General features: G+C 40.5%; 1 protein-coding gene across 1 annotated transcript in view; it reads right to left on the reverse strand.

The window, feature by feature from the left end:
* The window catches only part of LOC140739076 (uncharacterized), a 28,803-nt gene extending 11,806 nt beyond the window's left edge, over positions 1 to 16,997 (reverse strand). Inside the window, exons 1-4 of the mRNA XM_073067023.1 lie at positions 16,469 to 16,997; positions 11,523 to 11,596; positions 6,425 to 6,527; positions 1,416 to 1,459 (exon numbers count right to left, since the gene is read on the reverse strand). Coding sequence (XP_072923124.1) covers positions 1,416 to 1,459; positions 6,425 to 6,527; positions 11,523 to 11,596; positions 16,469 to 16,997 — 750 coding nt within the window. The remainder of the gene's footprint in view (positions 1 to 1,415; positions 1,460 to 6,424; positions 6,528 to 11,522; positions 11,597 to 16,468) is intronic.
* Between the last annotated feature and the right edge of the window lie 389 nt (positions 16,998 to 17,386).

The raw sequence follows: 17,386 nt of genomic DNA on the forward strand, positions 1-17,386 counted from the left end.
TAAGTATAATACTATTACTGAAGAGTCAGACATTTATCACATTACCTGGCTGTATAGCAAATGAAAAAATTGAATTACTTTTCTATGCAAGTAAATAATTTAAGTTTTAATACTATTGTGTTTTTTTTTAATTTAGAGCCCCTTTATAACATATGCTCCAGGCCCCGCACTAGCTTAATCCGGCCCTGGTCCTTTAGCATGTCTTCTTTACAGATGTGGGAAAAAGGTTGTGAATGTCACCACTGTGTTTTAAAACTTCAGCAAGGTTACCACCAGTTCCAGAAACCTTCTCATTTTTCAGCTGCCATATGGCATATTTGACTCCTCGTTAATCAAGAGCAACATTAAGGCTGGATCAGATAATTTGCTGTAACATCAAGAAAAGGTTGAACAGTCACAGCTGTAGACATATTGAAGTGTTCCTCCTCATGGCCGTAGGTTACCTACTTATCCTTGACAAATTTATTTCTTTCCTCAACTTTCAGCAAGGTCTTTGTTTAGATGTATCGAGCTTTACACAACCTTGATGGTGCTGAGGAACCTGCACATTTTATGGCTCTCAGTAAATTGCTGTATTTCTACCTCTAATGTTTTGGTCACCATTTTCTTTTTGATTTTGACATTCATGTGCCCATTTCTTTTCCCTTTCAGTGGACTGAAATTCCGATGCAAGAACACGTTGCGTATGTGTCATTAACTCACTCCTAGTCATTCTTATCAAGCCAATCCTTGTCTTTTGTTGGAGAAGTCAAGTTTCTCATTTGGTTGCCAATTATAGTGGACTTGAGGGCAATTTGGATGATATGGACTTTGTTTTCAGTTGACTGAAGAGGTGGTCAGGTTGTCTGGTTTGTGAAAAGAGCCATTATTGCTGTGAAACCCGTTGCTGATTTGCTTACATCAATGCTTGTATTTTGATTGGAACTAAGCCACTGGAGCCAATTGTGTATTGGGAAATGGCCACTCTAATAGACACAAGTACTTGTCCTGGAATGGAGATAAGGATATTTTTGAAGCTCCACTTGGAAGATGAAATAATTTGCCAGTACCTGGAAGGAGAGAGGGGTGCTGCCTATAGGTCTGGTTTTGTCTCTAACAACACAATGATAAAGTGTGCTTCAAGTATTTTACAAGATGGATTCCATTGGAATTACCTTTCTCTACTCCCTCTTTGCCAATCATGCCCTTCTAGGAGCAAGCATTAAATTTAAAATCATTCAGTTATCTTTATAATAGAATCAACTCTATTTCAGTTTTTGTATCTATGGAAAAATCACTTCAACTCATGTGCTGGAATATAGATAGACAAAGTATTCTTAAATTAACCAACTGATACTGATTATTGATTATTTTGTAGATGGTTCTGGAAACAAATTGATGGACATCAGATTTCTAAAGACTCCCGGAAAACTCACCAGAGCTTTAGGAGAATCTTTCATCCTATTTGTAATATCAGCATCTACAAGGAAACAGTGAAGAAATTAGATAGATAGATAGATAGATAGATAGATACTTTATTCATCCCCATGGGGAAATTCAACTTTTTTTCCAATGTCCCATACACTTGTTGTAGCAAAACTAATTACATACAATACTTAACTCAGTAAAAAATATGATATGCATCTAAATCACTAACTCAAAAAGCATTAATAATAGCTTTTAAAAAGTTCTTAAGTCCTGGCGGTAGAATTGTAAAGCCTAATGGCATTGGGGAGTATTGACCTCTTCATCCTGTCTGAGGAGCATTGTATCGATAGTAACCTGTCGCTGAAACTGCTTCTCTGTCTCTGGATGGTGCTATGTAGAGGATGTTCAGAGTTATCCATAATTGACCGTAGCCTACTCAGCGCCCTTCGCTCAGCTACCAATGTTAAACTCTCCAGTACTTTGCCCACGACAGAACCCGCCTTCCTTACCAGCTTATTAAGACGTGAGGCGTCCCTCTTCTTAATGCTTCCTCCCCAACACGCCACCACAAAGAAGAGGGCGCTCTCCACAACTGACCTATAGAACATCTTCAGCATCTCACTACAGACATTGAATGACGCCAACCTTCTTAGGAAGTACAGTCGACTCTGTGCCTTCCTGCACAAGGCATCTGTGTTGGCAGTCCAGTCTAGCTTCTCGTCTAACTGTACTCCCAGATACTTGTAGGTCTTAACCTGCTCCACACATTCTCCATTAATGATCACTGGCTCCATATGAGGCCTAGATCTCCTAAAGTCCACCACCATCTCCTTGGTCTTGGTGATATTGAGACGCAGGTAGTTTGAGTTGCACCATATCACAAAGTCCTGTATCAGTTTCCTATACTCCTCCTCCTGTCCATTCCTGACACACCCCACTATGGCCGTGTCATCAGCGAACTTCTGCACATGGCAGGACTCCGAGTTATATTGGAAGTCTGATGTGTACAGGGTGAACAGGACCGGAGAGAGTACGGTTCCCTGCGGCGCTCCTGTGCTGCTGACCACCGTGTCAGACCTACAGTCTCCCAACCGCACATACTGAAGTCTATCTGTCAAGTAGTCCACTATCCAATCCACCATGTGAGAGTCTACTCCCATCTCCGTTAGTTTGTGCCTTAAGATCTTGGGCTGATTTTGAATATTTTGAAATCACAGTATTTCAACCTAAATATCAAATCACAGAATAACAATGTAAATATTAAAATGCAAATGACTATAGATTGTATTCATATCTTAGTTTCATCAGGTTTCTTCATTCTAAATATGAAGTTCTTAATGTGTTATTTTATGTTTTAAATATAAGATTGTTATTGTTTTAACCAAAGCTTTGAGCTTCAATATATACCCTTGCCTTAAAACCTTTAATGCTAACTATATTAATTCTGTACACCTGATTTTTAACAACATCTGAAAATAAATTTTTAATTTTCTCACACTGATTTTAATGGCAGGTTTCAGAAAACATCAGATTGCATCTCCCCAAATGCTTATAAATCCTGCCTCTCAGGATCTCTCCAACAACTTGCACACCACTGAAGTCACTCACCAGTCTATAATTTCCTGGGTTATCTCTACTCCCTTTCTTGAACAAGGGAAAAACATTTGCAACCTTCCAATCCTCCGGTACTTCTCCCGTCCCTATTGATGATGCAAAGATCATCACAAGAAGCTCAGCAATCTCCTCCCTCCCTTCCCACAGTAGCCTGGGGTGTATCTCGTCCAGTCCCGGTAACTTATCTAAATTAATGCTTTTCAAAAGCTCCTGCACATCCTCTTTCTTAATGTCTATATGCTCAAGCGTTTCAGTCCACTGCAAGTATTCCCCACAATTGCCAAGGTCTCTTTGCCTGGTGAATACTGAAGCAAAGTATTCATTAAGTACCTCCTCTGGCTCCATGCACACATGCACACATTCCCACTATCGCACTTCTCACACGGCTCATCTTCATGCTCTTCACATACTTGTAGAAACTTGGGATTTTCCTTAATCCCACTCACCAAGGCCTTCTCATGGCCCCTTCTGGCTCTCCTAATTCCATTCTTAAGCTTCTTCCTAGCAACCTTGTAATTTTCTAGAGCTCTAACACTACCTAGTTTCTTGAGCCTTTCATAAGCTTTTCTAAACTAGATTTTCTACATACTTTGCACACCATGGCTCTTTAACTCTACCATCCTTTCCCTGCCTCAATGGAACATACCATTGCAAAACTCCTTGCAAATGTTACCTAAACATTAGCCACATTTTAGCAGAACATTTCCCTGAGAACATCTGCTCCCAAGTTCCTGCCCAACAGCATATTTCCCCCTACCCTACTTAAATGTTTTCCCAAATTGTCTGCTCCTATCCATCTCCAGCACTATGGTGAAGGAGATAAGAGTTGCGGTCACCACCTCCAAAATGCTCTTCCACTGAGAGATCTGACACCTGATCAGGTACATTTTCCAATACCAGATCAAGTACAGCCTCTCCTCTAGTTGGCTTATCTACATATTGTATCAGGAAACCTTCCTGTACACACCTAACAAATTCCACCCCATCTAAACCTCTTGCGCTAGAGATGCCAATATTAGGAAAATTAAAATCCCCCATCAAACAACCCTATCATTATTGCACTGTTCCAGAATCTGCCTCCCTATCTGCTCCTCAATATCCCTGTTACTATTGGGGGGGGGGTCTATTAAAAAAAAATACCCAGTAGAGTTATTGCCCCTTTCCTGTTTCTGACTTCCACTCACACTCAGTAGACAATCCTTCCATGACTTCCTCCTTTTCTGAGTCCGCGACACTATCCCTAATTAGCAATGCCACGCCCCCACCTCTTTTGCCTCCCTCTCTGTTCTTTTTGAAAGATCTGAAGCCTGGTACACTCAGCAGCCATGCTCCTGAAACATCCAAGTCTCTGTAATGGCCACAATTCCACGTATTGATCCATGCTCTAAGTTCATCTGCCTTGTTTATCATACTCCTTGCATTAAAATAGACACATCTCAAACATCTCTTTGCTCTAACATCTGCCTATCCTTCCTCAAAAACTCCCTACAAGCTATCTTTTTATGTGCTCCAACTTCCCCATCCTCTGCCTCTTCACTTTGGTTCCCATCCTCCTGCAAATCTAGTTTAAACCCTCCTCAGTAAACCTCCCTGCCAGGATATTGGTTCCCTCTCAGATTCAAGTGCAACCCGTCCCTTTTGTACAGGTCACACCTGCCCCAGAGGAGGTCCCAAAAATCTGAATTCCTGCCGCCTGCTCCAATCCTTCAGCCACGCATTTATCCTCCACCTCTTTCTATTGCTATACTCATTGTCACATGGCACAGGCAACAATCCCAAGATTATTACCTTCGAGGTCCCGCTTCTGAGATTCTTTCCTAACTCCCTGTAGTCTGCTTTCAGGACCTCCACTTTTTTTCTACCTACGTCATTGGTATCAATATGTACTACAAGCTCCGGCTGCTCACCCTCCCATTTCAGGACATTGTGGACACTCTCAGAAACATCACAAGACCTGGCACCTGGAGGGAAAACTACCATCCTTGTTTCTTTTGCGCGTCCACAGAATCACCTTCCTGTCCCCAGACCTATAGTCTCCTATTACTGCTGCTCTCATCTTCCATTCCCTACCCTTCTGAGCCACAGGGCCAGACTCAGTACCACAGGACACTGTTGCTTCCCCCAGGTAGGTCGACCTCCAACTGCAAATCAAAATGGAGTACTTATTGTTAAGTGAGACAGCCAAAGGGGTGCTCTCCTCTACCTGACACACTTCATTCCCTTTCCTGATGCTCACCCACTTATCTATCTCCTTTGGCGCCAGAGTGACTACCTGCCTGTACCTCCTCACTCTCCCTAACAAGCTAAAGGTCATCATCCCTAACATGGTCTCTAAGGAGCTGTAGCTCGAAGCATTTGTCACAAATGTAGCCATCAGGGAGGCTGGAAGTCTCTCAGACATCCCACATTTGACACCCAGAACAGAAAACTGGCCTCACAGTCATACCCACTATTCTAATGCGCCAAGCTCCACGAAACACTCCTTTTTTAAAAAACTTTTCTCCCCAACCTGTGCAAAGCTCTCTCTCTGAATCAATTGGTCCGCCACTAATTGAATCAATTGTTTCACCTTTGAATAATATATGTACATATCTGTAGACATTGTGAAGTATGATTAATAAATTTGAACTCATGGAAACATCAACATGGGAGTAATATGTTAGATAACATAATCCAAATTTGATAATTATTTTTCTGCTCCTTTGCAATGTGGGAGTATTGAATGTCAGTATTGGAACATGAGATAATTCAGTAGTATCTATAATTAACTGTTATTTCAATTGAAATGAATATATGATGCATTTTCTCATGCATTGCAGCCAAATTTCTTCCCTATCAACCCCACATCTAACAAGGACTCTATTTTGTATTCAGTCTAATGTCCAAATACAATGAGAAATCTTGCTGACAGGAATTATAAAAAGACTGTTACATTTGTTTAATTTCAGAGCATTATTTACAGTTATAGAGAATCAAGTCAATACAAAGAAGACAACAGAACTTCTACTAATTCATATTGTATATAATCAAGCTGACATTTCACTGTTTCTTCTAAAATGTCCTGTCCTATACTCTAGTAAACATTCTCAAACAGGGGAACAATAGAAAGTTAAGGTATTTATAAAACATAAGTTTTTAAAAGAATTGGTCATAACCAGTAAAAAAAAATGAAAGCTCACTCCAAAATACCCTAAATACCTTGCCAAAATAGGATGCGTAAGATCCACAGAAAAAATTCTGAAACTAACTGTAGGTTAACCACCAAAGGTTAGGTTAAAGATGACCTCCATGATTTTAAAGCTACAGCATAATACAATCATCATATATATTTCCCGCCTTGAAAATTAGTTACCAGTTACTATCTCTACAAATGTATTGTACACTCAAATATGTTGATACAGACCCACAGTGCTTTTGTGGCTAGTGTTCAGCAATCGGATCCTCAAGTTTTCATTCTCATGAAGCATTTTGTAAATGACTCTGAAAACTTCATTCTTCTTGCCAGACTATATAAATAAATATTTAATATGTTTATATTTGAATTCACATCTAAAAGGATTTAAGTCTGCAAGATTGGCAGAGCCTGTATACATAGTTCAATAAATTCAAAGTACAGTAAAATTTCTTTAATCAGGTACATTTAGGATTTTGGCAGCACTGGACTCTGCAGATGATTGGATGATATTCAATTAATACTCCAACATACTTTTGTTAGATGTTAGACAGTAGAATAATATTTTCTAGTGAATGTGGTAAGATTCAAGGTAACAGTGCCACAATGAGTGTAAATTCATGAGTAGAAAAGGTTTGGCATCAGCCTGACTCATCAGGATGTCCAAACAGTCTCAAATAGTCAAATGGAGGATTATTGGAGTTTTACTGTATGCATACTAAAGGTTTTGAGGTTAAAATTATGGTGTGTATTTGTACGTAAGTGCACATGACCAGGAGGAGAAAGTGGAAATAACACATGCCACACAAAATGCTTGACTCAGGACTAATATCTATTCTTTTGCATTACGTGTCACTTAGACCTTCCAATTTTATGTTCCAAATTACCATTAAGTTTACTTTTACAATTACTGGTCATTCGCAATTCCTTTCTTGGATTAAAAATTATCCAAAGTCTGTGCTTCCACTACTCTTCAAGGAAGAGTGTTCCAAAGATTCATAACCATAGAACCATAAAACATTACAGCACAGAAACAGGCCTTTTGGCCCTTCTTGGCTGTGCCGAACCATTTTTCTGCCTAGTCCCACTGACCTGCACCTGGCCCATATCCCTCCATACACCTCTCCTCTATGTACCTGTCCAAGTTTCTCTTAAATGTTAAAAGTGAGCCCGCATTTACAACTTCATCTGGCAGCTCATTCCACACTCCCACCACTCTCTGTGTGAAGAAGCCCCCCCCCCAATGTTCCCTTTAAACTTCTCCCTCTTCACCCTTAACCCATGTCCTCTGGTTTTTTTCTCCCCTAGCCTCAGTGGAAAAAGCCTGCTTGCATTCACTCTACCTATACCAATCATAATTTTAGATACCTCCATCAAGTCTCCTCTCTTTCTTCTACGCTCGAGGGAATAAAGTCCTAACCTATTCAACCTTTCTCTGTAACTCAGTTTCTCAAGTTCCGGCAACATCCTTGTAAACCTTCTCTGCACTCTTTCAACCTTATTAATATCCTTCCTGTAATTCAGTGACCAAAACTATACACAATACTCCAAATTCGGCCTCACCAATGCCTTAAACAACCTCACCATGACATTCCAACTCTTATACTCAATACTTTGATTTCCCAGATCCCTCTGTTCTACTGCCCTCAGTGCCCTACCATTTACCTTGTATGTTCTACCTTGGTTTGTCCTTCCAAAGTGCAATACCTCACACTTGTCTGTATTAAGCTCTATCTGCCATTTTTCAGCCCATTTTTCCAGCTGGTCCAGATCACACTGCAAGCTTTGAAAACCTTCCTCACTGTCCACTATACCTCCAATCGTTGTATCATCAGCAAATTTGCTGATCCAATTTACCACATTATCATCCAGACCATTGATATAGATGACAAATAACAATGGACCCAGCACTGATCCCTGTGGCACACTACTAGTCACAGGCCTCCACTCAGAGAAGCAATCCTCCACTACCACTCTCTGACTTCTCCCATTGAGCCAATGTCTAATCCAATTTACTACCTCACCATACATACCTAGCGACTGAATCTTCCTAACTAACCTCCCATGTGGGGCTTTATCAAAGGCCTTACTGAAGTCCATGTAGACAACATCCACTGACTTCTCTTCATCCACTTTCCTGGTAACCTCCTCAAAAAACTCTAATAGATTTGTAGATAATAGACAACTCAATGAAAACATAATTGTGACCCAACTATATCTTAAATGAATGACCCATTAATTGTAAAACATCACCCCCAGTTCTAAATTCTCCTTCAAAATTAAACACATTCTTCACATCCACCCTATCACGACCCATCAGCATTTCACGTTTCATTTAAATCCCCTCTCATGCTTCAAAATTCCAATGACAGCAGGCTTGACATGACCAACCCTCTACTCATTAGACAATCCTTCCAAACTTTTCAGTCTTCTAATACTAGAAGCTCCAGGTTATAAAGAAAATGCTCCTATTTACAGCATAGTGCACCAGTTCAAACAGCCACAAAGTTTCTATAATTCTTGTAAATCTTGTGGGGGAGAAATGTCAACTCTATTCCATAATAAATGCTTCATTTTTTTCTTTCAAACAAAATCTTATAATAAACAAGTTATAATTTCCATTTTACATATTTTTGTAAGTTCAGAATGAACATAGAGAGTAAATCTAAAAAAGTTATTTAATTGTAGGATGAAGGATGCAGAGTCTGTCAATGTTCCATTGTGATAACATTGTATAATAGTCTCAAAAATCTTGTCCCAATTCACAACAATTGCCATGAAAGAAAACACCTTACATGCATAAATGAGAACACAAGAAAATCTGCGGATGCTGAAAATTCAAGCAACACACACAAAATGCTGGTGGAACACAGCTGGCCAGGCAGCATCTATAGGAAGAAGTACAATCAATGTTTCCGGCCGAGACCCTTCATCAGGACTAACTGAAAGAAGAGATAGTAAGAGATTTGAAAGTAGGAGGGGGAGGGGAAGATCTGAAATGATAGGGGGGGGGGGAGGGATGAAGCTAAGAGCTGGAAAGTTGACTGGCAAAAGGGATACAGAGCTGGACAAAGGGGAGGATCATGGGACAGGAGGCCTAGAGAGAAAGGGAGAGGAGAGCACCAGAGGAAGATGGAGAGCAGGCAAGGAGTAATTGCGAGCTGGACAGAGATAAAAAAAGAGAAAAAATGGGTGGGGGGGAATGAGATAATAAATAAGGGATGGGGTAAGAAGGAGAGGAGGGGCATTAACAGAACTTAGAGAAATCAATGTTCATGTCATCAGGTTGGAGGCTACCCAGATGGAATATAAGGTGTTGTTCCTCCAACCTGAGTGTGGCTTCATCTTGACAGTAGAGGAGGCCATGGATTGACGTATCAGAATGGGAATGGGACGTGGAATTAAAACGTGTGGACACTGGGAGATCCTGCTCTCTCTGACCGACAGATGTAAAATGTTCAGTGAAACGGTCTCCCAGTCTGCGTCGGGTCTCACCAATATATAGAAGGCCACACTGGGAGCACCAAACGCAGTATATCACACCAGCCGACTCACAGGTGAAGTGTCGTCTCACTTGGAAGGACTGTCTGGGTGGTGAGGGAGGAAGTGTAAGGGCAGGTGTAGCACTTGTTCCGTTTACAAGGATAAGTGCTGGGAGGGAAATCAGTGGGAAGGGATGGGGGGGACGTATGGACAAGGGAGTCGAGTAAGGAGCGATCCCTGTGGAAAGCAGAAGGGGGAGGGGAGGGAAAGATGTGCTTGGTGGTGGGATCCCTTTGGAGGTGGCAGAAGTTACGGAGAATTATATGTTGGACACAGAGGCTAGTGTGGTGGTAGGTGAGGACCAGAGGAACCCTATCCCTAGTTGGGTGGCTGGAGGATGGGGTGAGAGCAGATGTGCATGAAATGGGAGAGATGCGTTTGAGAGCAGAGTTGATGGTGGAGGAAGGGAAGCCCCTTTGCTTAAAAAAAGGAAGACATCCCCTTCATCCTGGAATGAAAAGCCTCATCCTGAGAACAGATGTGGCGGAGATGGAGGAATTGCGAGAAGGGGATGGCATTTTTGCAAGAGGCAGGGTGGGGAAAGGAATAGTCCAGGTAGCAGTGAGAGTCTGTAGGCTTATAGTAGACATCAGTAGATAAGCTGTCTCCAGAGATAGAAACAGAAAGATCAAGAAAGGGGAGGGAGGTGTCAGAAATGGACCAGGTAAATTTGAGGGAAGGGTGAAAATCGGAGGCAAAGTTAATGAAGTCAATGAGCTCAGCATGCGTGCAGGAAGCAGCGCCAATGCCGTCGATGTAGCAAAGGAAAAATGGGGGACGGATACCTGTATAGGCTTGGAACATGGACTGTTCCACAAAGCCAACAAAAAGGCAGGTGTAGCTGGGACCTATATGGGTGCCCATGGCTACACCTTTAGTTTGGAGAAAGTGCGAGGAGCCAAAGGAGAAATTATTAACAGTGAGGACTAATTCCACTCAACGGAGGAGAGTGGTGGTAGAGGGGAACTGATTAGGTCTGGAATCAAAAAAAGAAACGGAGAGCTTTGAGATCTTCCTTGTGGGGGATGGAGGTATATAACGTCTGGTCATCCATGATGAAAATAAGGCGGCTGGGGCCAGGGAACCTAAAATCATTGAAAAAAATCAAGAGCATGAAAAGTGTCACGATCATAGGTGGGAAAGGATTGGACAAGGGGGGATAAAACAGTGTTGAGGTATACAGAAACGAGTTCGGTGGGGCAGGAGCAAGCTGAGAGAATGGGTCGAACTGGACAGGCAGGTAGAGGAACATTGATTTCTCTAACTTCCGTTAATGCCTCTCCTCCCTTTCTTACCCCATCCCTTATTTATTATTGTTCTCCTTTTCCCCCCCTCTTTTTTTTCTCTTATCCCACTCACAATCACTCCTTGCCTGCTCTCCATCTTCCTCTGGTGCTCCCCTCCCACTTTCTTCCTCCCTAGGCCTCCCATCCCATGATCCTCCCCCTTCTCCAGCTCTGTATCCCTTTTGCCAATCAACTTTCCAGCTCTTGGTTTCATCCCTCCCCCTCCTGTCTTATATCATTTTGGATCTTCCCCTCCCCCTTTCAAATCTCTTACTATCTCTTCTTTCAGTTAGTCCTGATGAAGGGTCTTGGCCTGAAACGTCAATTGTACTTCTTCCTATAGATGCTGCCTGGCCTGCTGCATAAATGAGAGTTATGTTATGTTAAGAGATCATCATTGTTCAGGTTGCTGATGGCATACATATGCAAATGAATGTTGTGAAATTTCTGTTACAGCAATTATTAGTGAAAAAGTTGAAGAGAGTTGAGTCAACACTTACCCTCTCAGTGTTCTTTGTTCCGCTGGTGGCAGCACTGTTTGCAGACATGGAGAACGTAAATACATCAACATTCCCTGCAGTGCACAAACACACATACTTTACATGGAGCAATTACCAGTTTTATATTAAATCTACGTTGGCCAGTTGGTTTCTTGATACAGAAAGCAGTATAATTGACAAAAAAAATCTGTTTAAACTAATAATTCTTCAAACTAGAGTATTAGCTTGTGGTAATATTCCTCCAGCTGTCTATCACATTGAAGTCTCCGAAAAATAAACCATATCGATAAATTTAGTACCAAACCCTTTTCAAAATGACATCAATGTTATTTCTAAGTTGTTCAAGATATACATCTAGTTTTTAGATGACCAGTAGCAATGCCTAAAAATGGTACTTTGCCAATGGCAAAATACTACATTTATATCCTCCATTCAATCCAGACCAAAATTTACTAAGTGAATTTCACGACAAATATATCCATGATGAGGTACTCTGTAGAACCATTTGCACCACCATTTTGCAAGTCAGCACCTCTGTACATTCATGTGAGCGTCAGCAAAATATATTTGTGCAAAACTGAGCTAATATAGTGTGATATTTGAAAATAAACTGCTTTTTAAAAGACATATTTCTTTTAGGCATTGTTGCTGTTCATCTTTGATCAGTTCATCTGACCGAAGATAAACAGTAGGCAAAGAAATTAGTTATTTTATACAGTACCATAAGTTGACAGTCACTGAGCTTACTGGAGTCTTGTGAACATCATTATGGTACTTCCTTCAATACTGATAGAGGCAAACAAATGTACAGAATGGTACAGAAGCATAAAACAAGTGCCCATAATTTCAGTATTAAATCTGAAAATTGTCTTTGATGAAATGAAACATGGAAGCCATCAATCATTGAAATTACATGGGAGGAAATCTCTTCAACAATGGTTCCAGTGCTGCATTGCAGAAGTGCTAACAGCATCAACATTATCTCCGTCAGCCTTATCAGTGACCTAACCAGGGGTCACATGGCAACAGTAAACATTCTCATCGATTTTTCACCCTACTAAAAACTAGCATGTGCTTCATTGTAAAAAAAAATCAATCAAACTTCCAGCTTTCCAAAATTCACCCAGGCTAGAGCAAGAATCATCCAGTAGGGTTACCAATGTCACACCACACTCAAGTGCACTATTATCCCCTCATCACTTACTCATTCCCTCATGAGCATAGAAAAATACATCTAGAGAGAATCTAGCGAGCTGTGAGATGTATTTAGCATCTGCTAAGTCACAAGCTTGGATGCTAGGGGATTGTCATTGGTGAAGTCAGTCAGTGATTCATTGTGTGCAAATGTCATAAATTAATATTGTCACAAAAATTAATTACCTTTTGAACACAGGACGAGGAAATTAATTATCATGCAGAATTCCTGAATTACTTAAACTGCTGTTGTGTACTTAAGTTAGCTGTAATATGTCTAGCATATTTTTCCAGTGGGGGTTCTCTAAGGTTTAAATTTTAAGGACAGAATTGCAGATTGAAATAAAATTATTGTGAGAACTGTGTGCAACATTAATGTTGATATTTAATGTAAATATAATTTCCACTATTAGTTACTGTATTATGTAATTAACATTTGCACTGTATACATTAAGAACCCCAAGTACATTAAAACAATCCTTATACATCTCAAGATAAATTCCTTTGACTATCACAAGATAAATGAGAGTTCAAATACGAAATTCTATATTTTCACATATACAAACAGCACTCAAGATAGATTTTCTCCAGTTAAGTCAGTTGAAATAGTATCTTAAAAAGGTTTGCTGTCCATATAAGGACATGTATTATGTTATTCTGTGCCGACGTATAATTCTGTTGCAAATACAGCTGTGCTTTTACGATGTAGGAGAAGCAGCAGCCAATATATACAAAAGAAGCTCATTATGCACAAGAATGTTATAATGACAAGATTTTCTTTTAATTTTTGTTCATTTATAGACATTTATCAATTACTGAAAACCAAGACAAAATAAGTTTTTTCGCCCATACACTAAAATGGGATCTTTTGCCTTCAATTCAGAAGCTGGCTTAACACAGAATGATAGCACCTCTACAATACTTCCTCAGTAATTCCCTGGAATATCATCCTACATTTCCATGTCTAACATTTTAGATTGGGACAAGGTCATCTGATTTAGTGTCAAATGTTCTACCTCCGAGTCACAGCTGACACTTAACGAAAAAAAGTACAGTCTATACTTTGATATTTTAAATCATTAATATCATACTCTGAAATGCACAAGAATCCTAATCCTTATTAAAACTGGTTAAAATCAGACCTTTATTGCTTTTCATGATGAAAATTAGAATAGTAGTTTTCATTTTAGAACATGATTAATGTTAATAATATTATGGCTGCTGTATTATTTAAGAATATTTTAATTGCTGGAGTACTTGTGCATTTCAAATGTATTTTTATTTCGTTATAATAGAATTCTTCAAGTTGATATCAACACCTTCCTAGCTGAATTTTTAGTTTAATTTTTCCATATAGAATGCTTTCAGATTGCTTGTGTTTAAACCAAACATAATTATTTTTATTTTCAAGTTTTTTTTTGGTACTGGAACAAGCCAATTAATACCAGCTAAATTTTAAAATCAAACTAATTTTTAACAAGTCTTATTTTCAATACTCTTAAGCATACAAACTCAGAAAGTGCTATGTTTACGTACGAATTTCTGCAAATGCTGGAGGAACTCAGCAGGTCAGGCAGCATCTATGGAAATAAACAAACAGTCAACGTTTCGGGCTGAGGCCCTTCTTTAGGTCTGGAAAGGAAGGGAGAAGACACCAGAATAAAAAGGTGGGGGAGGGGAAGGTGGCTAGCAAGGTGATATATGAAATCCGGTGAATAGGAGAAATAAAGCGCTGGAGAGGAAGAAATCTGAGAAGAGAGTTAAGTCTGTATCTCTTAGGAGAAATAAGTGCCATATTTGATCTCCAATTTAAGCTGTGTAAGTTGATCTTTACCATGGCAGAAAATAGAATTTACTAGTTCGTGGGAAGAAATAAAATGGACTACTTAACATTATCAAACTGTTCCCATCCTATTAACTAACCAGTGAACCAGTGAGTCTATTGTAGATGATGCTAAAATTAGAGTCCATCATAATCCTAAAGTAGACAAAATAGATGCAGGTCACCATTCACTTAGATCATTGCTGATTTGAGTTTTGTCACAATTCCATTTTACTATCCATTTTTATACCAGCAAGCCCTCCAGAGTCTAAAAATACATCAGCTTTGAATATATTCAATAACAGGCTCCCTTCGTAAAGTAGAAAATTCTCAATTCTCAAAGTTCCAGACCAAAGAAACGCTTCGTTTTCACCTTGAATAGCCTACCCCTTTAGCTCAAAAGCCAACTTAGTGAAGTCTCTCTGAACTACTTGCTAAAATAAGGAAATTAGAATTTAATATAGTATTGCAGCGTGGACCCATGAGTAAAGGAGTCAGCTCAGTAAAATTTGTTCCGGTTAGGCCTTTACTCAATAATGCAGTAGCCTTTCAACCTGATCAAAAATCCATTCACTGCTGCAGTAAAACTGTTCAAAGACTCAGCTTGCATTTCCCTTTAAAAAGTTCCACACAACCCTCAAAAGGCCTTTAGTCTCATTGCTTAGTATTTCTTTCTCTGGGAAGTCTTAAATAGGTTTTATTATTTTGAAAAAAAGTGACCCTCCAATTCTAAATTCTCCCACAAAAATAAGCATCAACTTTCTATCCACTCTGTCAAGAGCCGTCAGGATTTAACATATTGTAATGAAGTTTATCTTGACTTGTTGAGTATATTTCTCCTCATTGGGAAATCTGAACCAAGGAAGCATGGTTTCAGAAAAAAGGAGGTCACCTATAAGTGGTGAGTTGAGGTGGTTCTAACTCTTCGGAATTCTCTACCCTAGAGGTCTGGAGGCTAAATCACTGAATATGTTCAAAGCATATAGTCAGACGTGTTATCTATAATGGAGTCAAAATGCATTGGAGCCAAGACCAAGATTCCACCAACCATAATCATATTTAGGAATTGAGCAAGTTTCATGGGCTTTATACTTTTACTAATGTTCTTTTCCAGACTGAAAATGAGCCCTTTATTCATTTATCACCATTTTCTATCAGCTACTCTCTTTCATGATAGTAAGCTTTTTTGGGGGTATTTTATCAAATGCCTTGCAAATTACCTTTCCAAGATACAGCTGCTGGCACACACACATCAGAATCCAGGGAATTCTGTGAGATTGCATCCAATGTATTCACCATCTTTGCAGTCAGTAATTAATTTAAGATCATCAGGTCCAGGAGTCATTTCGGCCTTTAGTCTCATTGCTTAGTATTTCTTTCTCTAGGGAGTGGCAGCTTTAAGTTCCTCCTTTCCCTTACTTTCTGCCATGACAATTGCAAAATATTCGTTCAAGGTCTCTACCCAAATTGACAAGATAGTATCTTGGACAAAACCGCCCACTTGTTTAGTACCACATCCCTCAATCCAAACACTCTATCCCCTACCAACATAATAGAAGTGCAACGTGGACAATTTACCAAACGCCCGAAGGCTATACTAACTGAACCTACCAAACTAATGACTTCTATCACCAGGAAGATAAATGCAGCGGGTCCTTGGGAAAATCCACCCACCAGCAGACTGCATCCTCTGCTGATTGGTGTACTTTTGTTTCTTCAGCTGCTTCCAAACCCTGGAATTTCCAACCAAACAACTCAGGGGAAGTACCTTCATCAGCAATGCAAACACATCTCTGCCGCATGGGCAATAATTGCTACTCAACCGTGAATTCCAACACAATAAAAAGCACTTCGCATTCAGAAGATGAATAATTTAACGCGACGTATGAATTAGTTTAAAATTGCACTCAACCGTGATTAGTATCCTTACTAGTATTAGAGTTGGTGTCAGTTTTAGTTAAAAGCTCATCACTCGGCATCTTTGTTTCCGCTTGTTCCGGCGGTAACCTGGGGCTCTTAACAGGGGGTGGCGGGTTGAAAGAGCTCCGTTTCCAACGACTGTGGGTTCTCGGGCCGACCTCCGGACTCCGTTTCCAACGACTGTGGGTTCTCGGGCCGACCTCCGGGCTCAGCTCGGTGCCACCAGCTGCCGTGAGACGTGCGCCTTCCCCCGGGGAGCGATCGGCAGCCTGCGCCCGGGCAGCGGGACGTCGCTGGTTCTCTCTCCTCGGGCCCTTTCCTTCGAACTCAATAACCGAGCCGGATGGGTGTTTGCCGAAGCGATTGACATAGACGGCGCTGAAGGCTTTCCTCCCTCCCGTTGTTGTTTTTGCCCTTGCCCCTGCCCCTGCCCCCGCCCCCTCCGCCCACGCCATTGACTGCGCGACGCCCTGCGGCCGGGCCGGACCGGACAACACCCCGCACGTGCAATCATTCCCGCCCGAACCCCCGCCGCGCATGCGCACCGCGCTCCCTCACCCCGCACATTTGGATTCCGTGAGTTGGACTCAAGCTTTCCAAATAGAATTTTTAATTCTATTTGCCCTCTTTAAATAAACAACGACAATTTTGAATTGGATTTTCAAAATACTAATATTGTTTTAATATACGATTATCATTTTTCTGTGCCAGACCCTAACAAGTTGGTCAGCGCAACATCATCAAAAATAAACATTAGCACATAGCTCTTTCTAGTGGAAGGATGGAACCACCATTGCTCTAAAGATTTACTGTCTGAGATTTCGCTGATATTTGAACGTTCAGCAATCTGATGCTTCAAGCTGGTTTTCAGAAAGTTAAACATTAATAGAAAGAAGCTGTTACTTTGTTGACACCAACACCTCAACAG

The sequence above is a fragment of the Hemitrygon akajei genome, chromosome 15 (genome assembly GCF_048418815.1).
Source record: "Hemitrygon akajei chromosome 15, sHemAka1.3, whole genome shotgun sequence".
NCBI classification, from domain to species: Eukaryota; Metazoa; Chordata; class Chondrichthyes; order Myliobatiformes; family Dasyatidae; genus Hemitrygon; species Hemitrygon akajei.